General features: G+C 51.7%; 2 protein-coding genes across 2 annotated transcripts; one reads left to right on the top strand and one right to left on the bottom strand.

Annotated features, from left to right (window-relative positions):
* The first annotated feature begins 2079 nt into the window (after positions 1–2079).
* LOC310887033 (uncharacterized protein C6orf132) lies at positions 2080–20047 on the top strand. Its single transcript, XM_083812441.1, has 5 exons — positions 2080–2981; positions 7571–7686; positions 12992–13067; positions 13419–16212; positions 16669–20047. The coding sequence occupies exons 1-5, from the start codon at positions 2333–2335 to the stop codon at positions 16772–16774; spliced, it is 3741 nt and encodes a 1246-aa protein (XP_083668567.1). The 5' UTR covers positions 2080–2332; the 3' UTR covers positions 16775–20047.
* A 1229-nt stretch (positions 20048–21276) lies between these two features.
* On the bottom strand, positions 21277–26574 carry WDR77 (WD repeat domain 77). Its single transcript, XM_083812455.1, has 10 exons — positions 26349–26574; positions 26077–26262; positions 25816–25957; positions 25681–25730; positions 24941–25011; positions 24520–24574; positions 24180–24251; positions 23976–24084; positions 23461–23529; positions 21277–23255 (listed from the first exon to the last, which is right to left on the bottom strand). The coding sequence occupies exons 1-10, from the start codon at positions 26533–26535 to the stop codon at positions 23096–23098; spliced, it is 1101 nt and encodes a 366-aa protein (XP_083668581.1). The 5' UTR covers positions 26536–26574; the 3' UTR covers positions 21277–23095.
* Between the last annotated feature and the right edge of the window lie 7 nt (positions 26575–26581).

The raw sequence follows: 26581 nt of genomic DNA, 5'->3' as shown, positions 1-26581 counted from the left end.
CTGGTGGCACGGACCTGCTGTCCCTAGAGACACGAGCTGTTTCTCCGCGTGGGCTCCTCCTCCCACCTCCTCCCTCCCTGCTTCAGGGCCTGGCAGGGGAGCCTCGCTGCACCAGCACCTCGCACCCCTGCGAAGGCGGCACGGGGAGATCTGCATCTGCAGGGCGCAGCTCCACGCGCTGATGCAAAGGCAGATTGTTCCGGGGTGTTTGCCCGTGTGAGGATCAAAGACAGCCCCACGCCGCGGTGTGTTACGTCACAGCAGTGCTCACAAGGCTGTTTCTGTGCCACAAAATCAGCTGTAAAGGGCAAACGCTGTGGAAATGGCTGAGCAGGAGCACAGCTGTGTGCAGGGAGCGTGGAATGAACGTTGAGGCGTTCTGCAGGAGGGTGAAGCACACAAAGGGGACGGTCTGTGTTTATTAACGGGAGGCCGAGGATAAAGAGCAAAATTTTCCACTTGGAACAAATGTAAGGGAGTGTGCATGAGCACTTGCAGACTTGTTTAGCTGCTTGTGTTCACTGGGATAATAAATGCACTCCAGAACACCCATCCCTTCATGTTGTGAGGAGTATGTTTTGTGATGCTCCCCACCCGCGTGAGGCACAGGTATGGTCACTGCCCCCGAGCTCACAGGTGCTGCTCTGGAGCCCCCTCCTCTGCTCTGCTCTGCAGCAGGGATGTGCCAGAGACCAGTGCCGGGCACTTTCTCAGCCCGAATTTTGCCATTTGACTTCCCCAGCACTTGCACCTTTTGCTCACCCACCTTAGTATTCACATGGCCCCCATCTCTGGGGCGCAGGAATGTCCCGGTAGCAACGCCAGGGAGCTGAACCATCCTTTTCCACTACCGCACAGCCCTTTTGAGGCCTCTGCAGTGCAGCGACATTTTGTGGAACAGCTTTGTGCAGAGGCCCAGGCTTTCTCATTCCACACAACTTTATTGGCTTCTCAGAACAGTTCCTCTTCCCCTTCCCCTTTTCCTTGACTTTCTTTGTCTCTCTGTATACCCTGCTCAGTTTGTTCAGTCAAGGATTGTAAATATCAGCCAGCACGTGTGCCCTGCGTATCTTGCAGAGATATTGTGTTCTTTGCTCGAAACATACAAGCCTTTCTTTTTGCCCATCGGCAGGTGGAATAAAACTGCTCTTTCCGGTACTGTGTGGCTCCTTCATCCCATCTGGTTTCTGCTTTCAAGAGGTGCCAGGGAATCTGCTTTAAATGTCTGGGGCTCCTGCGGGGAGCTGGCCGGGCTCTCTCCAGCACCGCGCTCCCAGAAGGAAAGTTTCACAGTCTCCATCCCACTACCACCCGCATTCTGGGCAGGGCTGTGCTTTCAGCTGGGATCCTGGCTAAAACACGACTGCTGGGCCCCCGGCCACGCTGCGGTGCTCAGGGAGTGCAGGAGCTGTGCTCGCGTGGATGTTTGCAGGTTGTTTCCGTTCCCTGCCTCGGCTTAAGCAGCAGTTAGGCTAACTGTCAGCAAGGGTGCGAGCCCCACTAATTACAGGCGACTCCCGGCCCGGAGCCGTCCCGGCAGCAGCACCTGCAGGGAGGGTGCGGGCTGCCCCCAGCTCCCAGCACGGCCGGTCCGGCTGGGTCCCAGCAAGACCTCCGGGGTGGCATCACCCCGAGCTGCAGCCACAGGGTCCACGTGGTCGGCGTTCCAGCTCCCCTTCCCTTCCCCGTTTGCCCGTCACGTTAATTCGCTTCACTCGGGCGCTGCCTGTCTGTGACGTGATCGGGTTTCCCTTTCGCAACGCCGCAGCAGTACGCGCCTGCTGGTGTTCCCAGGCGCCTCGTGGCTAGAAAAGATTGTGAGAAGCGTGATTTCAAAACGTGATTAAATGAGAAATGTTTGTCACTGAAAAAGAAACTACATCATTTTGACCCTCAAAATATAGCGGAGGTAGAAATAAACATAAGGCAGGAGGACCTTACCCTAAAGCTTCTGTGCTTCAGAGTTAACGTTTTGATGGCTGTTGGGGGTTTAAAGTTCTCCCGAAAATCCCAGCATTTATTAATAACCGAGGTTACTCATTAACTCTCGGCTTTTATTTGTGTGACAGGAAATTTGTGACACTTCCTTTTGTACCCGACACAAAAAAACGAACTGGGGTCAAGGCCCCGTCTTCAGGCTCTTGTACCAGGAAACGAGGCTCGCAGCGTGGAGGCCTGGGGCTTACTGCCTGGCGGGGCACCTCCGAACAGCTCGGTGCCGTTTGCTCTCTAGCATGCAGCAGAGCAAAGGGATCACACTTCTACTGCCCCTGGCTCTGGCCATCATCTCCTTGTACCGCCTGCAAGGCCCAGACAGGGATTTGGGGTCCCGATGCTGCACAAACAGGCAGGTGGAAAGGCTTGGGGCAGGGGAGCCCGGCCCTCGGGGCACGACTGCAGCAGCAGGTGGCCGAACAAATCCAGGAGGCAGCGGGAGAAAGATGGGAAAGCACCAAGTGCAAGCGCTCAGCGCGCCACCAACTTGCAAAGTCCCGATTTTTTGAGAGGCATCGGACTTTGGGCAGCCTCCACCAGGGAGGCCCAGCCGGTCCCTCTCGGTTACGCTCCCCAGGAGCCTCCGGACCCCTCGGCATACCCGAGAGGAAAGCTCCGGCAGGAGGCCGCCCGGGGGAGGCCGCCCGGGGGAGGCCGCGGAGCCGCCGGCCGGGGCGCGCCCGGTGCTGCGGAGGCACCTGGGCGGAAGGAGGGGCCGGAGGTGGGGCCAGGTGGGCCCGGCCCGCTCCGCTCCGCACCGCTCCGCACCGCTCCTGCCGCCCCGCTGCCTCCCTCGCGGCGGCGCGGCCCGGAGCCGCTCGGCGGCCGTCCCTTCGCCATGAAGAAGCACCACTCCGTGCAGGGCACCTTCAGCCGCCTCTTCGGCAAGAGGCACGGCGCCGCCGCCGCCACCACCTCGCTCTTCGCCACCAACCCGCCCTGGATCTTCACCCAGGAGGTCACCTCGGACAGCGCGGGCGGCACCGGTCAGTGCCCCTGGAGGGGCGTCCCGGGGGGGTGGGAACGCGCCCCGCAGCCTCCGGAGGGACGGGGGGACGGCGGCGGCCCCGGCCCCGCGAGCTTCGTCCCTCGGGGCGGCGAGGGGAGGCTGCGGGAGGCTCCGCCACGGCCGCTGGAGGCCGCCCCCGCGCCCCGACGGTGCGGTGCGGGGAGGTGCGGAGCGGTGCGGGGGGCGCGGTGCGGTGCGGGGGGGCGCGGTGCGGTGCGGAGCCCCCGCCTTCCGCAGCGCGTTGTCGGCTCCCGAGCTCTGCTCCTCGGCGGGCTCCACGCGAGGGGAGCGGAGGCCGGCGCGCCGTCGGGGTTTATTTGCGCTCTCCGTGGGTTTGAGCGCAATGCTGTGCCCTGCAGGCTCGTGTAGGAGGGAGCCAGGTTAAGCAGCCAGGCAGATAAAAGATAGCCGTCTGTGGACGAAGTTGGGTGGCTGCGAGGTTCCAGCAGGCGCTTCCAAGGCTCCGAAGTGGGAACGAGCGCGGGGCGAAGCGGCGTGCCGCTGCCGTGGCGAGGCGGTGACACCCCGAAGGGCAGCTGGAGGAGCTGAGATTCAGTGAGAACGCCGTGGGGAGTTCCACGCAGCTCTTACACACAAAAGGAAAACTGCTGATTTCTAACTGTCGTAAACCTGAGAAGAACTCAAGCTTCCCTCTGATGTGGTTTGGATTTAAAAAAAAAAAAGGGGGGGAAGAAAAAGTCGCTGTGTCTGCTTATTACAAGATTGATTTCCGTGTCTGCAATTGCAGTACAAAGGCATTCCTTTCAGGTGTAGGGAGCTGCTGTGGGGATCAACTTGCAACGTAAAAGCCAGGAGTCTTTGAAATCAAGTGTAAGTAAGAGCCATTGAATCACTCCTTAACATCCTCTTGGCGTTTATGCCATTAATCCCATTTATATGGGGTAGTGTGACACACACAGGCTGAGTGACCACGTTTAGCGCAGCGTGTGCTGAGGTGCGTGCTCGTGGCGAGGAGTGGCGTGCCCACAGCCCGGCGGGCCCAGGGGCAGGTTTTACGGCATCCTCGGCTCTTCTATCGTACCCACTGAAGCCTCATCCCAGGCCTTGTCTCTGAATATTTGCCGCATAGTTTCGTGCCATTGTTGCTGCCAAAAGGAGTCCACTGTCTGTGCTAATCCCCACCTTAGTTTTTCATACAAAGTAAACAGAAGTTAGGCAATGTGCAATGGGTGTAGGTTTGCATGTCACTGACTCAGAGATTCCTGAATATACTGACTGATGCCGCCTCCTCGCTGCGAGCTGTGGATACCCCGGTGTCAGGCAGGCTGCACCTACTCCGGGTGATGCAACCGCGGAGCAGGAAGAAGTTCCACTGCGTGTGTTGCAAATTGCTTATTTTATTTCCCATGACCGAGAGGACGCAAGTATCTTCAGAACAGGCTGAACACCAGAAAGCACCAGAAAGCGCAGTCGGGGCCAGCCGCTTCCGACAGCCTCCGAAGGAAGGTGCATTTGTTTCCTGTGCCTCCTTCCAGGAAACGAAGCTGGCGGAGCAAGGGCTTGCCGGTGACAGGCTCTCAGCAGGCAAGTCCTGTTTATCTAGCAAAGAAAACACAACTACAAGCACTTCATTTTACTTTAATTAAATGCATTCAGGTTAGAGATGCTTAGTAATCTAGGATCAAAGACCTTGTGATCTTTAATCCAGTTTCTCACTGAGTTTACTTACTCAGTGACGTATTTAATAGAAAATTCTTGTTATTTCAAGTGTCTGAACTCTACCTCTGCTCAATGAAACTGTCTGAATCCAAATTCTCATGTTGCATTGGCCTTATTTCTTGCTGGCTACTTGCTGAATGTGGGGTCACCCGAGGGGTTATGCAAAACTAACAATAACAATAATTACTTGCTGGCATCTCGGGGATCCAGGCAGCTTCTCCTTTGCCACTTGGGCCCCTTACAGGCAGGGAGGTTGTAAGCTGTTGGTAGGACTGTAAGCTGTTGGTAGGACAGCAAAGCACCACGGATTAGTATTTTTTAAGGTGAAGAAAAAGACCCTATTGTAAAGACGCCCTTGTGAGAGAGGTTTAGGATAAGGGGAAAAAAGGAAGTCATGACTGACCGCAAGGACAGCGGCAGGATGATGGATACTGCTGGATGTCTGCCAGGGTAACTTGTGGTGTACTGGATGGGAGAAAGGAAAAGCTCACATGCTTGCTAGGCTAGGTGTTATGTCTCAAGGCTATTCTGGATTCATTCACCCTTCTGGAGCCTGGGGTATCTCATGTCCAGCCCCAGCGTGGTCAAGTTCTTCATTTCAGGTGTTTGTACAAGTGCTTTTCTTTTGCAGGGATGCACATAAACATTTGCCCTTCCCTTTTGCCACTAAACTAAGCGTAAAGCTGCTTTTCCTTGGAAGCTTCTTGCCTGATCTCTGCTGGTCCACAGAGGGCAGAGACGTAGAGAGAGCTTCTTGTAGTCTGATGAGAGGAAGACCCAGAGGCTCTATAACCTCTGTTTGAGGGGTTTGAGTTTGTTTTACAGAGAAAAGCCGCTATGCCTTCTGGTCTCCTCTACATGTCTGCAGTGCCTGTTCTCTCCATCCTGCTTTAAGGTTATCAAGTCCGAGCAGCAGACGCAGCAGTGCCGTGGCAGCCTGCGACAGCCGGGGGCTTCCCCTGCCCGAGCAGGGTTGGCAGCGCAGGGGGGGCTCAGGCTGGGCAAGGGGGGCTCAGGCACGCAGCGGGGAGCGGGGGCGCTTGCTGGGCCAGGGCAGCGGGCGGCTGTTGGGACCATCTCGGTCACCGAGGCTGGCAGGGCAGGCAGCTCTGCTCGGGCGAGCGCTGCCTGGAGGTTTGGGAGGCTTGGAAACACAGCCTGGCCCCTCTGCCTGTGCGGGGCTTATGCAACCCTCTCTCTTCTGCTCCTCAGCCTTCAACGTCCGTACAGGACTTGACAGAAACTATTTGTGTGCTTCACACCTTGGCACGGGAGTTTGAGCACTGTGCTTCCAAATTGCTTAAGGAGGAGGAAAATCTGTTTACTTCTCAGTCAGCGTCTTGGAGTGGAGGGGTTGGCTGTCTGCTGCTGCCTCCTCTCTCTGAAATAACTATTGAAATCTGCTGGGTGGGAACGCTCCGGCTGAGTTTTCTCCCTGATCACAGCCATTTTGCACACTTTCCTGCAACACTTTGCACACCCCTCCTTTCTCAAACCCTTGTACTATAATTTGGTCTCCTTGGCTGCGAATTATTTGTGTATCTCCTTCTAGCCAAGGTGGGGTTTATATGCTTCAGTGCTTCTGCTTGTTAATTCATGCTGTTAATCAGACACAAAGAACGTAATTAAAGTAATTTTATGAGCTTTATTCACCGTCAGAAATAAACCGGCCCAAAAGGTGTGGTTGAAGGTAAAAGCATAGGGCTGGGAACCAGGAGGACCTGATAGCTTCCCCTGCTTGTGACGCCAGGGCTCTGCGACAGCCTTTCTGCCACAGTTTCTCCATTCATAGTGGCATTTAATGGAAAGACACTCACAGCCTTTCTTCGTAGGGCAGGAGTCTTAAGAGTGTTGTGGCAAGCACGATCTGTCCTCCAGTGCCAATTACATCGGAGGCCAGACGAACCGCTCCAGCAGCGTGCAGAAGGATGCTGCGGGCAATGTGATGTCCCCCGCACCCCCCTGTCTGGCATCTCCCTCCCACTGCCCTCGGCACCCGTCCTGCTGGCAGCAAAACACACAGGAGGCAGAAAGAAAACTTTCTGGGGGAGCCCCTGTGCCCATCACTGTGTCCCACAGGGAGCAGTGGGGCATTCTCATCCACCTGAGTCCCAAGGGACCGTGCCGCTGCCAGCGGGCAGCCAGGCTCCGGCTCACGTCCGCTGTCCCTCCCTGCTGTGCAGGTGGCAGGGTCGTGCTGTCGTGGTGGGGCTGAGCGAAGAACCCATAATTAGCTCTGTGCCTTGATGCAGCTGCTCTGCCCGCAGGCAGCAGCTTCTGGTTTGGTGTGGGCCGTGGCTCCACTCCTGGCTTCGGCCTCCCCCCAGTACCAGCCGCTGACAAATGAGCCAAAATAAATTCCTGCCCGTACGTAGAGGCTGTTGTGTCGTCTCTGGACAGCCACGGTCCTGGGGGCTGGAGCCTCACCACCCTATAAAGAGCTGATCCGTTTGCTCCTGAAACGTTTTCCTTCCCCAAACCTATCCTGAGTGGGGAGTGAATTGAATGCTTGTACTGACTTCTGACTCTCCTGAGGTAAATTTAAGTTTTAAGAAATTTAAGTTATTTAAGAAATAAGCCTTTCAGAGGGACTTGGCCTGCCCCGTGCTCTTTCAAGTCCAGCATCGGGAGCTCTGGGAAGGCTCTTGCTGTCACAGGGTGCCAGGGCTGCCTGGCTGGGTCCTGCACCCCTGGACCTGCCTCCTCCCGTCCTCAGCTCGGCTCCAAACACCCAGATATTCCTCAGTCTGATGTTTCTTGCCGGTTCCTGGGAGCTGAAATAGCAAATCCTTCACAGCGCTTCCTGAAATGAGATGTTGTCCAGCACTGTTTTTCCCTGTTGCCTCGAACGCAATGCTGCTGCTAACAGTTTTCTCTTCCTCTCAGGTGATGTGATCGAAGTGTATTATGGCGATAATCGCTTTGGGACGATGACCGACTCTGGAACAGCAACACTCAAGCCTCGTCCGAGAGTCCGGCCGCTGCTGACTTTCTTACCCCTCGTGAGTATCAGGCTTGCTGCTGAGGTTGGTTACAGCAGAGCTCATTGGTGGTGCCCAGAGCCTGCTGGGCTGGCTGCTTCTCTCACCCTCTACCTGGGGGAAGAAAATAAATGAAAAGCCAAACCACTCTATAATGATGGTGGATACAAGGGATTAATAGGTGATCCAAGTTCAGGATTTGTGTTGGACATAGGCAAGGTACTTGGGTGAGAGACGTGAGTGTTATCAGACTTGTATTTTCAATTAAAAAAAAATCGCTGAGCACTTAGGTTATAGAACTGGCTCGCACTGCAGTTTTTGTAAGCACTACTGGCAGTCTTTCTCTGCATCAGGCATGTTGCTGGATAGAGCGATAGCAGAACTGTCACGTTTTTGGCATGGGAGTGAGGAGGCGATGCAGCAGGTGTCTGTGCAGAGGCTGATTGCCTGCACCAGCTCCAGATACACTTCATCCTGGTGTGAGACCAGGGAGTGCTGAGTGTAAGCACGTAGAAAAGTAACTCTCTGGCTCTGTTGCAATTCCTCTGAACGCAGGGAGACCGAAGCCCCTGGCACAGTTACTCCTAACTGCATGCTCCTTTCTAGGACCCTCAAGTTCTCCATTACTAAACTTTACAGGAAATCTTGTCCAACACAGAGAACACCCTCTTGTGTGTCTCCTCTGTCCCATAGCAAACAGTAGGCACGAATGTCAAATATCACAAGCTCAGCAAACGTGCAAACTGGGGGGTGGGTGAGGTTGCATTTTTTCCTTATTCTGTAAGAAGATCGGCTTCTGCAGAGACCGTGTTGCTCCCTCTGTGACTGTCGCTCTCCAAAGGCCGACAGGGAGGAAAGATCTGCAAGTACTTGCCAGATGGAGTTAACCCCAAGACAACATCTTTGTGCGTGGCTTGTTGAGTTTGCAGCGGTTGAAGTTGCGTACCTGATGAGCTCTGACGGTGAGCATCAAAGCACCGCGAGCGCACGCCAGAAGGCGAAGGTGGCCGCTGGCAGCGAGCGGGCGATGCGGAGCTCCACCGAGGGCGAGGCTGGGAGTGGGAGCAGGCCGGAGGTTTGCTGCCGTGGTTTCTAGGTTTCGCTCTCTGCATCTGAGCAGTTGTGGGCGGCTCTCACACCTGTGTTATCAGGACATGCTCGTGAACCTTTACGTGGCTGTTGGACTGTTGTTTTTCCCAGTCTCTGGGTGGGCAAAAAAGCTCTGAGCAGAGCTACCAGTGCTCCAGCAGCAGCTGGACATGCAGACCACAGCAGTGAGCACCAATGCAGCAGGACCTGGAGCTGTCTTTAACCCAGCTGAGACCCCCCCCCCCCACTGCCTCCAAAAGCCACAGGTGCTTGCTGCTGGCTTCGATGCTCTGCTGCCAAGCTTTCCTCCTGTGGAACGCACCTTTCTGAAGGTCTTATCTCATAAAGACGACAGGGAAGTGCATGACTGCTCGGAGGTGTTCTGGAGAGAGCAACAGCTCAATCTGAAGTGATACACACAGGTCACTGAAGACAGTAAAACACTTTAAATCCCTTTGTCTTGACAAGTAAATCCTCTCTGAGCAAGGGATGTTTTCCTCGTACATCCTCATCCTTTTAGAGCAGTCATCACCTACAGCAGCAAATGGGCTGGTCTGCTGTCAGCCAGCTACAATTAGGAGTTCGTGGGGTTGCGCAGGTGTCATTTGGAGGACTATTGTGGGGGTTATACATCAATTTGGGTGCATAATTAGCAAGTTACAGAGGTTATGGGCGCAAAGGGGTTGTGCCCTCTGTGATGCCTTCCAAAAGACAACAGCAGGTGAAAGAAATCTTGTGTGAGCTGAGTTGAGTAGGGGTGGTGCGTGAGAAACTCCTGGTATTGCGGACTTCAGTGTGTGACCGTACTGGGACTGGGTTTTGCAGAGCACAACTGGGCTCTGGCATCTGCTCAGAGCTTCCAAATATTTTACTAGTGGAAATGAATGTGTTTCTGGATCTAACAGCACAAATGGGATAAGTACTCAGGGCTGTCACCCTGGCAGTGGTGTTTGCCTGCAGCCTTCAAAGGCACAGCTGGCCCTTGGGGGGTTCCCCACGATGGCCCTTCTGAGGGTCCCTCTCACCCTGCTCCTTTTCCAAGAGCACCGTGTTTAACTGAAGAAATCAGTAGGTGTAAGCTACGTTTTTTAAGGACCAGTCTGTGTTGGACATTTGCATTATTTTGATTAGGTTTGATTCTGATTTGTCTTGGCACAGACGCTTCTGCTGCCACATCCATGTTGGTGCTGGGCTGTTGTGCAGCCGCCGGGCTGTTCTCCTGCCTTAACCCCTTCTTCCCATTCAACCCCTCCGTGTTCCCTGGCGAGGGGCAGCTGCGGCACCTGCATGGTGGGTGTGAGCCAGGGCGATGCGGTGCCTCATCCGTGGGCACCTGGCAGCTCTTCTGCTGCCTGCCCCCAGCAGCGAGCTACCCTGCCAGGCACTAGCTGTCCCTCAGGACAGTGTCCCCTTCCCGTGGGCACAGGACAGCGTCCCCTTTCCCCTTCCCCTGCGGCTTCCTGGGAGCTGCAGGTGAGGGCAGAGCTTTGGCAGCCTAGGGGACTAAATTCCTTTGGTTAACCACCAAATGTCCCAGGCTCTGCTTCAAAACAAAGGGTTTGGAGGTAGCTGTCCGTATTTGGGGAAATGCTTGGCCTTCTTAAGATGTCCAAGATGTAAGGCAGTTATATTTTGGTGCCTTTTTTTTTTTTTAGAAGGAGTGACCTCGAACCCTAGCTCATTTAATGTATGGGAAGCATGGGCTTCCAGGGGAAGTCCATGGGAAGGATTGGGAGAGCTGGGGATGGTAAGGACAGGCAAACTCTTTCACTGAGGGCAAGGGATCTCTTTCACTGAGGGCATCTGTTTCAGGGATTCCTGGTCATCCCAGTGAAAGCTCACCCCCAGCGGGATCCTCAGCACACACAAATCTGATTTGAGCACCACGAACTGGAAATGCAGGTTCCTGCTGCACCACCCACCAGAGGCAGCAGCCTGCTCTGAATCAGCTGGAGCTTTGCTGAGCTGGTCGCACCCCTAGCAAACATACAAGAGGAAAATAATCTTTCTGGTCATCTCTCAAGACTGGCAGTGTACTGGAGATGCTTTCCATTTTAGAAGCCAGCTTATGACATGAAGATGGGTGTTTTTGGAGATGCTGAGCGTTAGCAACTGCAACAAAAATTTTTAGTGTGAAACAGGCTCGCCCAGTTTTTAGGACCTCATGAAATGACATGTCCAAAACTACTCATCTATGACGTGTGGACTTTGTTTCCTCCAATTTTGCATAGATCTCTTCCGTCTGCTCTTCCCTTTCTACTCCTATCCAAATGTATGATGCATACGTTGATTTTAATTCAGGTCAAATGAGTGCTCAGACGTTTTTGTTTCTCTGTAAATGAGCAGGTATCCTCAGTGTGCTCCGAAGACTGGCAGCAATGAATTTTCACAGCAAATGGAAACTGCTGGGGTTTTTCTGTGTGGCCTTTGGTATCTCATTGCACCGGACAATTTCATTCTCAGATCTTGAAGTGCCTCTGTTACCCTTTGCCTTCCCTCTGGCTTTCAGCTGGGCCCAAGGATCTCTCCCCTGCATCGTCCTGTATGTTAGGAACAGTAAGGAGGTCTTAGATGAGGTTGTAAGGCTCACCTTGTTTATTTTGCTACTAACTAACAGACCCGTCCTTATGCTTTAGCAGACCTTGGCTTCTCCACCAACATGAATCTGCCTGATCAGTTGTGCAATCCCGTGAGCTGTGCGTTCCCATTCACTCTCTCCAGGCTGATCTATAACTGGCTCACTCACTTGTGGTTATAGAGGATCTTTGGTAACCTGCGGGGTGCTAGGCTTTGCAACCAAAGCATGCGTATTTTCTTCTTATTTTGCTGTATGTTAGTGGGTAGGGGGGTCCCAGGGCCCTTCTGAAGGAGTTCTGGCTGCTGCCGCTGCTAAAGTCAGCCCTGCCCCAGCAGCTCTCACGTTCCTGAACTTCTTACACCCACTGCAGTGTGTAATATTAACGTGCTGCCTGCAGCCTGCTAGCTGGATACACCGAGCTTAACCTTTGATCAAGGAGACTTTGGAATCCTACAGCAATCTCCTGTAAAAATAGTGCTAATACCAGTGAAAGGCAAAGGGCACCGGCTTGATTATTATCTAGGCTTTTGTGTACAGAAAACCAGTGCACAGACCTGGTGCAGACTGACTGTAGGATGTTTCCTTTGCTCAATGGGCTGTTAACAGCTAATGCAAACAGCTGCCTGGGGTGAGGAGCAGTGCAACAGGGCTGGCCCTGCGAGGACGGAGCCAACGCTGAACGGTGTGTCCCTGACTGCTGCCCAGGGGCCTGGGAGCTCCTGATATTTCCTCACTATGGTCTCTCCCAACGCTGGTATGTGAAAGCCCAGTCAACTGCTTCGGTCACTTACGTCTGTGCTGACAGCCTGATTCAGCATCAGTTTGTGTTTTGGACGTGGGTGCGTTAGTGTACGTTTCGTGAGCAACTCCAATCCCTCTGCAGAGCAATCTCAGCAGTGAGTCACTGGAGGAAAGAGGAGAGGCTTTCTGCTTTTGGCAGGTGTATGAGGCAGGAGCCCTGGTCAGCACTCTAGGTGAGTCAACATGCCTTGAATATCTCACAGTGGGTGGTTATAATTATCTGAACTGCCCTAGCTGTAAGCACCCTCACAAATGTGTAGGCTGCTAAATTGCATGGTCCTATACCAGCTAAATGCACTGCTGAATTTTCAGCCTGAATGCTAAGGGAGTAATTGAGAGTGAAACAAACCACACAAGTAGCAGTTTTCCCCAGACTGTTCAGATATGCTGGTGCCAGAGTTTCCCAAAAACCTGGAAGCCTTTCTGCAACTTCAGTGACTGCGGTGTGTACGTGACTGTGGCAGAGGCTGTCAGTGCCTGCTGGAGAGTAATACCCACAAAACCAGTGGGAGCTATTAAAATTGGCTTGGTCTGTGAATGGTGAGAAACTAATCCTGCTGATCCCACTCTGTGGAGCTCTAAGCTTGGATGTGAAACAGCCGTCCTCCTATACAGCCTGTCTGTACCTGACTAGCGTGGGGAATTGTGTCTCTGTGGCTTGTGCAACCTTGATTGCTTTCCTTGTCCCCTTAAATGGTGTCAACAGCAGGTATTGCAGTACCTCCGTGTCTAGGAAATGGCACTGCATCCCATCAGGCTCCTGTTTGCTTAGATGAATTACCAGCTATGCAGCCTACTGCCCTTTGTTCTAATACCCTGGGCATAAAACTAACAGCTCTGTTTTCTCAACTATTGCAGAATGCCCAGGAATCCCATGGGGTGGCTGTGCCAACGCCGTCAGTGCCAGAAGACTTTGAAGAAAAAGCAGCTCTTGGTAAGGGATTTTCTCTGTTAAGTGAAGACATGTTCAGCAATGCCCTGCCCTTGGGCTCGGGGGATCCTGTGAAGGAAGCGTGCATGTACCACTCTCTGGAGCAGACAGTCTGGTCATGAGATTTTTAATGCTAAAATCAAGCCTGCTATTAATAACTTTTTGAAGTTCTTGAAAATGAGTTCATTTCTAAGGGGTGAGGCATAGTGGCTGTTACAGTTGAGCAAGCTTTAGACAGCTGTTGAGCAAAATAAACCGGCTTCCTAGGAGGATGGCTGGCCAGAGGCGATTCTGGGCTTCACAGTGCTGGCAGAGAAGGTGTTCATGCCACCATGCTTTTGCTCTTCCTTGCAGGCCCTGGCTCCCAGATCAATGGGAACTACCGAATGTACAGTTCAGTGGGGGACCTGCGCCCGCAGGCTCTTGACGGGGATGAGCTGGATGAAGACATCCCTCCGCCACCATCAGTACCCCCACCACCCCCTCCAACAGCATGGGCCCCTGTGCCACCGCCTCCAGCCTCACCAGCCCTACAGCCGCCTGAAATGCGGCCGCCTTCACCACCACTGCCACCACCTGAGACAGTGCCGCCACCTCCTGCCATGGCACCTCCACCACCCCCAGCCTCCACCCTGTCCTCCCCTGGCACGCTGGCCCCTCCGGACTTCATCCCGCCAGCCCCACCGCTCTCCAAGGCCCCTGTGCCCTTCACCAACGGCATCTCCAAGTGGAAGTCTGAGACTGTGCTGAACACGAGGCAGGCGGATGCTGAGGGACCACTCCAAACCAGTGAGGCACAGGTGCCAGCTGCCCCCAGCCCGACGGAGAGCCTGCAGCCCCCCAAGCAGTGCCCTGAGCCCCATCTCACCTTCCCCAGGTCCTTCAAGGTTCCCCCTCCAGCCCCGGCCCGGTCCTCCTCCATCCCCGTGGAGGAGAATCAGCCCGCCCGTCAGGAGCCCTTCACCAGGCAGCCCCATGCCCGGCCTCCCCTCCCGCCATGCTTCACCATAAGACCTGCGGCCAAGGCTCACACGGGAGAAGCCAAGGAAAGAAATCCCCCGCTGAGACAGCCCATCACCAAGCTGGCCGTGCCGGCCCCTCCACCACTGAGCCCCAAGCCAGGTCCAGGGATCGTTGGCCGTTCCCCGCTGCCCAGCTCAGAGTCAGAGAAGAGTCCCCAGCCAAAAACTACCAACAAAGACTCTCGTCTGAAACCCGAAGTTCTCACTGCAAATGACCTGGAGCTGCCTCCTCCGGATTACCCGACCTCTGAGGATAGCTGGAAGGATGCCGGCAACCTGAGCAGGCTGCAGCATGAGCTCTCAGCCCTGCTGCACTCCCCCAGGAGGGAGGAGAGGCAGCCGGAGGTGCCAGCAGCTCCCCGGCCCGCAGACAGCAGCACCAACCATGCTGGCAACCATGTGCCTGGCCCCAGCGGGCCCCAGCTCACTGGGCCTCCCAGGAAGGCTTCGCCATTACCCACTGGAGGGGAGACTGAGAGGAAGGAGGGGCCCGGCAGCCCCCCCAGTGCCATGGGCAGCCCCCCCAGTGCCATGGGCAGCCCCCCCAGTGAGGCACAACCAGCTCCCGAGAGCAACCCGGCCGTGCAGACCTGCAGCGTGATGAAAATCAGGAACGAGCTGGAAGCGGTGTTCTCCCTGAAGAAAGAAAGAAAGCCTGCCCTGGGGCTCACTGGCCAGAAGCAGGGCCCCGAGGATGGCAGCAGCACCCCACGTTTGCGGCCGAGCCCCCCTGACCCGGGGGATGCAGTGCTGCCAAAACCAGCCCCGAGCCTGCTCCCAGCCCCAGTGGTGGCTGCTGCTGCTGCAGAGGAGACAACAAGGCAGGAGGAACATCCCGTTCCTGTCACCCCTGCTGCTAACAAAGCCATGGAGAGCTCAACCACTGCTCCCCAGTCCCCTGACAGCAGTGTGAGTGCCCCAGGCCCACCTCAGAAGCCAGAGGAGGAGCCCCCTGCTCCCGCTGCCCCATCGCCCCCCATTTCCCCAGCACCGCAGCCTGGTGCTGCCATCTTCCAGTACAAAGTGCACCGGGCCGGGGCTGGCTCGGCTGAGCCTCCCTGCCCCACAAACTCATCTGGCAGCCCCCCGGGAGCCTCGGGCCCAGGGGAGGAGGAGGTGCTGATCCACCCTGTGACGGGTGAGCGTGTGGAGCGGGGCTCCCCCATGGCGCTGCTGCTGGCGGCCCGGCAGCGTGCGCAGCGGGGCCGGCTGGGCAGCGAGGTGGGGGGCCCACCGCGGGCAAAGCCACCCCCCAAACTCAGCAGTGCCGCGTCGGACACCACCTCCACCACCAGCTTCTACCGCCACGAGTCCAGGCCATACTCCTTCACCGTGGTGCCCCGGCCTCTGTCAGGGACAGGACAGAGCAAGCTGCCATCCTTCTCCAGCTCCTCGGAGCAGGGACGGGTGGTGGGTGAGGGGCAGCCCCCCGGGCACCAGCGGGCCACTGCCTCCAGCCTGCTGCGGGGCCTCCTGGAGTCGGGTCAGCCGAAACGCCCCGAGCCCCCCAGCTCTGCCATGCCCAGGGAGGATGAGGAGGAGGAGAAGAACGGGGAGATGACGCTGGACTACGCCATCATCCCGCCACCCCCTGAGTTCAGCAACGAGGCAGATGAGGCTGACAGGATCCCCCAGAGCCAGGAGGGGAACCGCAAGTGCCCCAGCTTCCCCGACTGCAGCCGGACCTCGGAGGCACCACGGTACTTCAGGTGGCCCGGCTACGGCCGTGGCTACAACTACGGGAACAGACAGGAGCCCTTGGAGCAGAGCAGGAGGAACAGCGACCTGACACCCCACTATCCAGATTACAGTGGCTCCGCTGGTTACTTCGGCCGTGGTCCAAACAGCCGCCCGCTCATCAAAAAGCGGCTCTACGTCTCTGAGCCTGAACGCTCCTACCCCAGAGCAGCTGCCCGGGGTGCGGGCGCGCTCTCATCCTATGGCCCTGGGGCATACAGCTCCTCGGCTGGGGACGGGGCTCGCCGCCTGGGCTCTGCCCACCGGAATGGCCCCGCCAGCACACAGGGCAGGCGGACATCCATCGATTCGGCTGGGAAAGCCGGGCCGTACAGCAGTGCTGACGCCAAGTACAAGGCGCAGAATGGGGATTTCTCGGCAGCCGGCAGGTACGTACTTCCCTGAGCTGACCTCCTGTTGGTGCTTGGAGGACTTGCATGGTGTGGCTGGGCAGCATGGGTCGTTGTAACAGCCCTGGACCAGGACCAAAGGACGGCTTTGGTCTTGCTCCAGGGCTGTTATAAAGACCCTAGAGAAATTGGCATGAAAGCACCACCTTGGGTCATCCACCACAAGCAGTGGAGAAAAGAGCTTTGAAAGTGGCTCTTGCTCCACCAGCTCTGTGGTGGGGATGTAATGGCAGCACGGTGGCCATGCTGATCACAAGCTGGGGCCAGCACCTCACTGCCACACTTGTCCCTACAAACACAGATGTGGGTGAAGGGCTACTGGGAGGCTCCTTGCAGGGGAGAATGAAAGTTTTCCTGCTCTGATAGAAAAGCACTGCTATTTGAAATAAAGATTTCCTTGGCTTTCAGTGACTTTCCCTGTTGTCTTCCCTCCAGACCTGCCCACGGCAGCTCACAGTACAGCGGACCCACCAACACCTTCACGGTCAGACCCGGGACACGGCAGCCTATCTCCTACGCCTACCAGAGTGGTCACCGATAGGCTTGTCCGTGGGGCTGCTCTGCCGCCTTCGTCCTTCAGCTGGGAAGAGATGAAGAGGTGCCTCAGTGGCTCACCTTCTCCCTGGGCACCAGAAACAGTCCCAACCCAGCCAGCAAATGCACTGCTTGAAACTACTGAGGGTGAAGGCGGAGAGCAAATCTTGGACTTGAACTCTTCTCAAAAGACTGTCATGGAGAGTAGTTACTACAGAGGACCGGCTGCTGTTCGTGAGCAAACGTGTTTTTCCTTCTCTTCCCACTCCCCCAGTATTATTTTCAAAATTGCAGCTTGATAGGTCTTCTAAGAAAGTGAAAGAGCCTAAAGAGCCTTAGTTCTCTTTAAAGAGCATCACCACTGGAGAGACTGTTTTCAGTTTTGTTTTTTTTAATTGGTTTAAATGCAACATGCTTGGGAGTGGGGAGAAAACAACTGGGAGATATACCTAATGGAAGCAAGCTGGTGTATATCTAAATCTAGGGGAATTAAAATAAGAATGTGAGGTCAATTGGATAGAAATAGTTTAGGATGACTAGATCACCACCTCCCTCAATAGCCTTAAGCAAATCAATTATGCCGATGCCTTAAAAACAGCTTGGTGCCTTAAAAACAGCTCGTGGCTCTCTGTGCCTATCCCCAGGAGCTGGGGTCAGCAGCTCCACAAAGGTCTGAGCCCCCTTCCCCTGGGTGTGACCACAGGGGTCAGCAGCTTTGGGAGTGTGGGGCCTTGCTTTCCTGTTCCTTTTGGTCACTGCAAGTGTTTCTGTTGCTAATTAGTCATCGTGGAAGGCTGAGAGGCCAGACTGGATGACTGTAAAGCACTCTGGCAATACAAGACATTCAGCAATTCTTCTTTTCCTTTGTCAGAGGTGGTAGGTATTAGTGACTCAACAGAATGGTACTGATGAGGCTTTCTTCCAGGATTATTTTGCCTCGTAATACCCACTGTAAACCCCACCTCTAATAGCTAAGCCACTTAGTTCTTATAAACTGAGGCTTGGCTTTGTTTGATTTAGGGGACTGATAAGCTAAATTTTGGTAGTTGTAAAGTATTTGACACTCCTGGGTGTGAAATGTCTCCAGTGACATACCTGAGGGACCTGTCTCCAGCTATTTCCATTAGCACATTGTGAACACTTGTCTGGGTGTTGAGTGTGCCTGCAAGCCTGTCTCTGCTTCTGCCAGTGCGGATCTGTCTGAAGGAGCTAGCGATGGCCATGTTGTGCCATGGGATAGAATAGTCTGAAAGAGGGTATCTTACGCTTTAGAGAGCAATGCGCTCTCACTGTAACTGACCAAGTTTTGAATAGCTAACCTCCGGAACTTAGGAACAAACACAATCTTCCTCATAGGTAAACTTGCTGAAAATCACTGTAAGATAGATGTAAAAAACTTGTAGAGAGTATTTTCTAATCACTGACAAACTAAAAGCACTTTGAGACATTAGTCTACTTTTATTGAAAGCACTTTCTATTCTCAATATTATACAGTATCATTAGTTCCACTCAAACTTATCTTGCATTGTGTTGCAAGCAGATTTTGCTCTACAATTTGACTCAAAACTCAGTGATATATTTTCCCTCAGTGCAATTTTCAAAACAGTTATCTTCATTAATGTCATGTTGTTGACATTTGTTTTATGTTATTCCCAACTCTACCTAATAATTTCACAGCTGTTTCAAATATTGCAGGGGCTTCAAAGTATTCTGAACTTTACTTTGCTGTGAATAAAATGAGAACACAAATACCATAATCAGTCTAATAGCTAATTCATAGGATGTTGTTATGCCAGTAAGTCACAGTGACTAGGAGTATTTCCAGACGTGTTCACTCCAGCTGGTACTGAAATAACACATTTTAAATAACTGGATGTTCATTTATGAAGAAAAGGAACTATGGAGTAACTGTCTGGGTGTTTAAGTGTACCAGTGTCATGCAGAATAGCCATTTGCCCTCCTCCCCCTCTCCCGGTGAGGAAGTTTCCCATGAAGAGCATCTTGAGAATTCTTATTTATCTATGGAGGTAAAGCCGTGATCGTGTTTGCATAGCTTCAGGGCTGTGTTTTAGTATCCGATGGAATTTCACCACTTTCACCTAAAACAAAGCTTCACTGATAATACTGCAACCTGATCTAGATTTTTGCACAATGAGCAGTTACAACTGCAAAATTAATTCCTAAAATTAGTTTAAATGTAAACAGTTGTTGGGAGACTTTGGCCTATATTAAATTTACACAAACACAGTCTCTGGACAATCTTCCCCCTCTTACAAACTTTCCTAAATCTGAACATAGCCCCAGCAAAAGTTTTTCTCTTTTTTCTTTTTTTTTTTTTCAGAGCAAAATGTGAAACTCCAATGTTGGCACTTACTTTGTGTTTACTATTTCACCCACACATGCAATTCATAAGTAGTTGTAATACATACGGTGTTATATAGTGTGGAATGTCTTGTTTCTGGTAGCTGTATATTTGTTTATATTAAATAGTAGAAGCCTGAGAATGTAAGTCCAGTTTTATGTAATAGCCATTATTCATTCAAAGAACACCCATTCTGGGAATGCATGGTAGACTAAGCTGTAATGAAATCAGGTAGGACTGTTCACAGTTGTAAAACTGGTTAACCAGAATGTCTGAAGCAGCGAAACTATTCTATTTAGACACTTTGGGCTATCCCTGCTGCTTTTGAATGCATTAGGAAAATACTAGAATTTCAGTAACAACTAGACATGCCAAGGCCACTGGGAACTGTTCATGTTACAAAGAAATCACTGTCAGAGCTGTTGACAGCCAAAGAACTTACAAAAGTGTAAGAGTTAAACCTGTAATGAAGAGCGAGGACTGTTTGCAGCTGCCAGAGTGGGGAAGAGCTCCCTCTTGCCTGGCCAGGTGATCTGTGTGCTGTACCAAGTACGATTCCTGTTCCTCCTCCTTCTCCCCCAGCTGTTTCACGATGAAAACTTAGAGGAGGAAACTGAGGGGTATTAACAGAGCAAAGCAACCTACCTTATAGACCAGCCATAGCACTAGAAGTTATCTTGACACCTGACAATGGAGTTCTTAACGCTTCAACTCTCTCCCGAGTTTGGTCATTCAAGTCCTGATACAACATAAATTATCCCCTGCAGCTGTCTTCTCCTCAAAGTACCTGCTAATGTAGCATAACTGATAGCTTTACTTGTAAAGCATTTGGTCTGAACAAAGTCTCTTATTTATGAGTGCCATTGAAAACTAACCTTCTTGCAGTAAATATGTCTGGATGTATTGTTTTATTACATGCAGTCTGACTTTTTTTTTAGTATTCTATTGTCCATCTACTATTGAGATTTTTGCGTGTAGGCTTAACAGGACAGGAAGAAGTCTTAAATTGGCCTCAGTAACAGTCTGAATTTCACCTTTCCTAGGGCTTTGTCCAATTCCTACGTAGCAGTTGATACAAGACACTGGCAATTTAAGTGTTTCCAGAAGCCTGATCAAGGAAGGAACAGGCAGCTAGCCCTAGCTGCCCCTTTGCTTTGGAAACACCCCTCGCATCCAGCTGGTTAGGCAGGCTGAGAGCTTTTACACTTCAACCTGTGCTTCTATAAATAGCATTCTTGGTTTTGAACTTTTCATTAGTAATACAACTTGCATATTTATTTGCAAGTCCTAACTAGAACGTTGTACTTAAAATTGAAAATGCAGTGTGAGTAATGCAAGCAACAACATAAAAGGCAGGCTTGTCTTCATAGTGGCTTACTCTCTCCACTCCTCCAAATTGTTTATTTGCATTCTCATCTCTTTAATCCAGGCCTGGCTACAGAACAAGGTTCTTCATTAGGGAAGCGTGCAATGTATCTTGAAGCTTTTACTGTGGCCACAATATATTAGTGTCCCTAAACCTGAACAGCATGTAAAGTAGCCCGGGCAGGGTTAGCATACCACAAAACCCATAGAATTCTCCAATTCCTTTGCAGATAGCTTATAAGTCAACAAGCATTGATGTGGTGCTGTCAGTGTTTCTGCTGTGTTGCCTGCATGCTGGTGTGACTATTTAACATGGCCTTGCTGGCTCCTCATGATTATACCCTTGCTAAGCTAACACAACACGTTAGTGACTGCTAGATAACCTGTTGCTCTTCTGTGCTTCTCTTACCATGGTGAAAAAGACAAGTGGTAAAATGGGTAGATGCTCTAAAGGAACGTGCAAACTTTTGACTACTGTCACGCTGGCAGCTGCTGCCCTCCCGTGGCAGAACACAAAGCTTCACCCAGATTTGCAGGACGCTGAAACATTTTGTATGCTATCACTCTGACAAAGTCTTTAAGCGGTTGTACCAGAACAGGATTAATGTATCAGTAATAACCTTTTGTCCATATGGTTTTCACCTTCCACCACTATGCTTATTTTTGCCATGAACAGTAGTGGTGTACTCACAGCATCACAATTCGAGGAACTTACCTGGTTTAACACTTGATATTGCAAACTTGTTTCTTTTAGCTGTACACAATGGAAACACTACTTGCACTAAATAGCATTGTGGTGCATGTTTATTTAAGAATGGTTGCAACTTCAGGGCTGAAATCACTTCAGCTGTATCAATGATCTCAGCTAGCTATTTAATATTATGGAAGTGGCCCAGTGAAACTTATAGCCAGTTATTAATGAACACTATGATTTATTTTAAAACTCTTCCATTGTTCTCAAGACACCTTTTTCACAACCAGCACAAGACCTGTTTCAGTTTTTAATACACAATCAGAGATCTGTAACAGGTGTAACTTTTTCTCGTTAACTTTGCTTAGCTTGTTTAAGGGGTAGTTTTGAGGGAACTTGTCAGTTTTTATAATCAGATATCTTTTCCTTACAATACACTGCTCTAGATCAGAAAGTTTGCTCTGTAAACAGTTACGACAGTGGAATTCAAAAGGGAGCAAAGTAAGCTTAAAAAGGAGAAAAAGTACAGAGACTGAGAAAGCTTATTTGGCCTAAAAGTTAATGATGGGCTCTGCATGATTTGGATCAACAAAAATAAAGGTTTATGGAGAGATGAGCCCATTTACAGTTTAGTGTCACTATCATTCTAAAGTAGCATTATTGTAACAGTATTTTTTATTTCATTAGCCAAGACCCACTTTTGTCTGTCTAGCAAGTATTAGTCTGGAGCGAGCCACAGCTAGAACAGTAGCAATGTGTGTAGAGCAAAGCAATTTATTTTCAGTTAAATATGTTCCAGGGAAACAGTTTAGTTTGGAAGATGTTATATTACAAAAAAAAAAAACTCTAAGGTTTATGTGGAGTCCATCTCAGGGGATTACAGGAATGTTTGAACCTCTCAAGTCTCCAGCAAAAAAAGTCACTAACTGCAAGTGCATGAGGAGTCTCATTTATCACCAAGAGTTTGATTACAGGAGCAAGCAAATGAAGACTGAAATCCTTAGTCCAGTTTTTTCCCTTACATAACTTTTTGTTCACAAGTCTTATCTTTGAATATGTTGTATTCAGCAAAGGAGCTGAAACACGGTGTCAAGCTACTAACTTCTCTTGGCTTTCAGCATGCTACACAACAGCCCCTGTGAGCTGGCCTCAGCTTCAAGCCAATGGTTGAGCGTTTACAGGTCCTGGTATTTCAGCATGTCATGCACCATCACAAAGCTGTTTAATTATAGGACTGCAGCTGGGATCCTTGTCATACAGCATATGCGACTCGTCACACCAAGCACTGGTATTCTGATACTAATGGAGAAGTACACAAATAGTGCTCACCATGGGATTATCCACAACAGTAGATAGCAAAAGCCAGCCTTCTGCGCTGCGTGCTGCACTAAGGACAACAGGGAAACCTTTCTGGTCTTAAATGCCTACATGTCTTCCTGTTCACTTGAAAGGAAGTATTTACACAGCAAACACTTAGCTCAGGTAAGGCTTCTGCATCTACCTTAGTAAAGAGGTGTGGGTTTGTGTGTTTTTTTTTTTTTAAACCTCCCCAAATAATTTGTTTCTATTAGTTCTGTGGATAGCTTGAAGGACCGAGGGAGGAATCAAGTCTTTTTGATTTAGTTTTATTATACCTAATCCCGTCTCCAAAACTCCTTTGTGCCTGAAGTCAATATTTTTTTCTGGGTAAAATACTGAAGTCTTATCACAAGTGAAGCCAACCCCTGAGGAGAGGGTAAAGGCTGGTTTGTAACTAAGTTATGCCTAATTCAAAATTACTACAAAAACCTTCTTAGTCACAAGCTTCAAGGCAGACACCAGTCCGTAACCAATCCAGTTCACAAACACCTTTGACTTCAGGAGAATCAAAGTAATGCCAGGAAGGAATTTGGACCGATGAGTTTATAAAACTATTCTTTTACACAGTTGACTCCAGAAGCTTCACCAGTTGGTATGGGGACAGTGTGATGTAAAACCTGATGATCCCATCCAACTGTAGTGAGCAAGGCATTATCTAAAGGAGACCACGATAAGCCTTTTACAAAGTCTCGATGAGAACGGTTTCTGAACCTGGAAAACATGAACACTCTATTAGCCACAAAGCACTGTCACTAAGAATTTATGGGCTTGTGCACTTCCTAACTGCTAGTTTGTTAGGATGATGCTCCCCAGTTTAAGGACTCTTTTCATCTTCCCTTCAGCATATAAACAATTAACTTAATGAGAAATCAGCATGACAAACAACCACAGTGAATACGCCCCTTCGGGTACTTACACCTCTGAAAGGTCTGAGTCCAGAACAGCTACTGAACAATCTTCACTAATTGAAGCCAGTAAGGGTGAACTGGAGGATAGAGATGAGACACAGTCAGAACAATCAAATACAAGAAAGCTGTAAGGAAAGATGTGTGAGGAGTACATGTCTTTGCAAGCCAGACCCAGGTAAACTGAATTAACAGACACCGAATCTTACAGATTTTTTTTGTCAGGTTGTCAGTACACTATGCAAGAACGTGCTATTAGCATCAAAAAGCAAGCAAGCTCGTCAAGGTGAGGTGACTGGAGTAAGAAAAATCCCTACGGTGAATTGGCCAATTCCAAATGCTACAAAAATGCTGTATGTTCACACATCTCCAAAATCAGACGTTATTTGGCTTACTGTATTCTTCACTATTAATCCTCCTCTATAAAATGACCAAATCTAATACTCCCATATGTTTTACTCTAAAAAATGGTATGGCTTTCAAGGGTAGGTAGTCACACGCTCTACACCAGTATCTCAGACCGTACCTATGTGTAGAAAATGCAAACCCCGTGATACGTCGGGCATGCACAGTGGAGCTGAGGGCAGAATCAGGATTCTTTGTGTCTACTAGTGCAACTGTTCCATTTTCATCACCTTTAAAAGAGAAAAGGAGAATGAGGTTATTAGCAAAGCTGTCATGAAAAGAAAGACCTTGATTTGTCTGGTGAAAGTTAAAGATCACTTCTTACCCAAAGCAAAGATGTCACTTTTCTGTGGATGCCACAGGACTGAGGTAGGGAGGTAATTACAGGCACTGCAAACTGAAAGTTAAGGGGGGTAAGTGTAAAGAGAGCAGTCAGTGCAAAGACGTTCCTACCCCATCCCAGTTAGGGCTGATACTGCACTAAGAATTATTTAAAAGCTGATTTTACTCCTGTGATAGTGTTAGATTTCCTTAGGGCTTAATAGGCTTCTGTGACCAAGTAGTCAGATCACTAGATTGAAGTTAGATGGAGAACTTAGGCATAAAACAATTTCTTCATAAAAAAAAAACAAATACACAAGCAGTGACTGCATTCAGAAACATACCAATTCGAGTAGCTGGTTTGGGGCATCTGGTGTCCCAGAGTAACGTTCTGCCATCCTATAAATTCAAAGCATATAAGGTTTTTACAGTGGTTTTGCAGCAGGGGGTAGACATAAACCCAGATTCATTGCAGTACTGCTACTGACCCACACTCAAACCCACACTGTCTCTTCCCGTGTTTAAAATGATGCTGACATTAACGTGAAGTTAGCTCCTTCAGTCATCCCCAGGACAGAGCTAGGAACACCCACATCTTAATACAAACCTGTACATATCAGCTTGGTACAACCACTGGAACATTTAAACAACACACAGAAACAGCTTAGAACACAACAGGTGGTTTCTCAGTAAGCGTATTTGACTATAAATAATTAAAGTTAAATCTCATTTTTATCAGGTAGATTCATGCAGAGTTAGCTTTACCTCAGCACAGGACAGGAACACAGTGTCCTTACCAGGACAGGAAGCCACACATGTCACTGCATCGGAGTGAGCTACCAAAAGCACAGAAGGATAAAGAGCCTCAAAGATTGTACCCAGACTTCCCACATATTCCCAGTGCCCAATCACAGAACACAGACAAGGGAATGAGGCTCTCTGAAGGCACAGCGGTGTAATAGTTTATGCCCAGATCCAGGATAACTTCTAGTCAGTGACAGATATCCTGAGATACTGAGCATCCCAAGTTACTTCCTAGCAAACTGATGAGCTGCCAAACGCAACCACAGCCACCGCAGTTGCATCCCTGTGACAGAACAAGCTTGAAGCCTCTCCAGACAAGAGGCCAGTTACAAAGGGTTGGGGGGAAGAGGCCAGATGAGCAAAACACAGCCTCCGCTGGCACTGGAGATCACACTATGACATCTCTAGAGACCTGTATTCTCTGGTGAGCTGGAGTTCAAAACAATACGGCTTTGATCACACGAGCAGGTGCGAGAAAGAAATTTCAGTATACAAGAGAGATTCTAGAACACACTTGGAGATGCAGGCAAACGAGTCTTACAGCGTGGCTTTTGCATGGAGAAAAGAACAACAGAAAGAAACACGCCTGTGCTGGGAGCTCCACAGCCTGGTTCACCCGAGGTCACGGCAGCAAGCGTGGCTTGGCCCCGGGGACGTGACCAGCGACCAAGAGGTGCAGCCCAGGAGGAGCCGGCACTCACCTCTGTAGGAGCGCAGCACCGTTTGCTGCGGGAGGTCCCAGACTTTCACACTGCGGAGGAGAGAAGCGGTCAGGGCCCGACACCACAGCCCAGCGTGGGGCGAGGGGGGGGGGGGGGAGGTCTGGGGGCACTCACCAGAAGTCCTGTCCGCCGCTGACCACCTGGGTGCTGCCGGCGAGCACGGCCACCGTCGTCACGATGTCATCGTGCTCGTACTTGCAGAACTTGTTGACGATGAGGGTCTCGTTCTCGTCCAGCTCCCACAGCTCCACGGCGCCTGCGGGGCACAGGGGGGGCAGCCCCCGCCTCACCGGGGGACACCGGCGGGGGGGGGGGGGGGGGCGGGGAAAGGGGGAGAAAAGGGGGGAGGAAAAGGGGGGCGACCCCGGGGCTTACCGGAGTCGGAGGCCACCAGGATGCCCCTGTCGGCCACCCAGCGCAGGTCGGCGACTCCCGCCTCGGTCTGGACGCCGGCGGTGCAGAAACCCTCGCTGGGGGCCCGCCGGGGGTCGGCGAACACCCAGAGGGAGCCGGCCCAGCAGCGGCCGCTCAGCCCCGAGGCGCCCAGCAGCAGGGCTCCGTCTGAGGGAGAAGCGGCTCAGCACTCCCCGTCCCGTCCCGTCCCGTCCCGTCCCGTCCCCGTCCCCCCTCATCCCCCCGCCGCCTGCCTGCGCGGTAGTGCGCGCCCTCCAGGTGCCGCTCCATGCACGCGGGCGCGTTGGGCGGGATGTTCCACTCGGGGCCGGCCGCCGCCGCCTCCTCCTCCTGCTGCTGCTGCTCCCCGCCCGCGGGGGGCTCCGGGGGCGGCCCCTGCCCGGCCGGGCCCCGCTCCGGCCCCGGCCCCGGCTCCGCCATGGCACCGCCGCCCCCACGTGCTCCCGCGCGCGCCGCCGCCGCCGCC

The sequence above is a fragment of the Anser anser genome, assembly GCF_964211835.1.
Source record: "Anser anser genome assembly, chromosome: 27".
Classification (NCBI taxonomy): domain Eukaryota; kingdom Metazoa; phylum Chordata; class Aves; order Anseriformes; family Anatidae; genus Anser; species Anser anser.
This window is presented reverse-complemented; position numbering and strand designations above follow the sequence as displayed.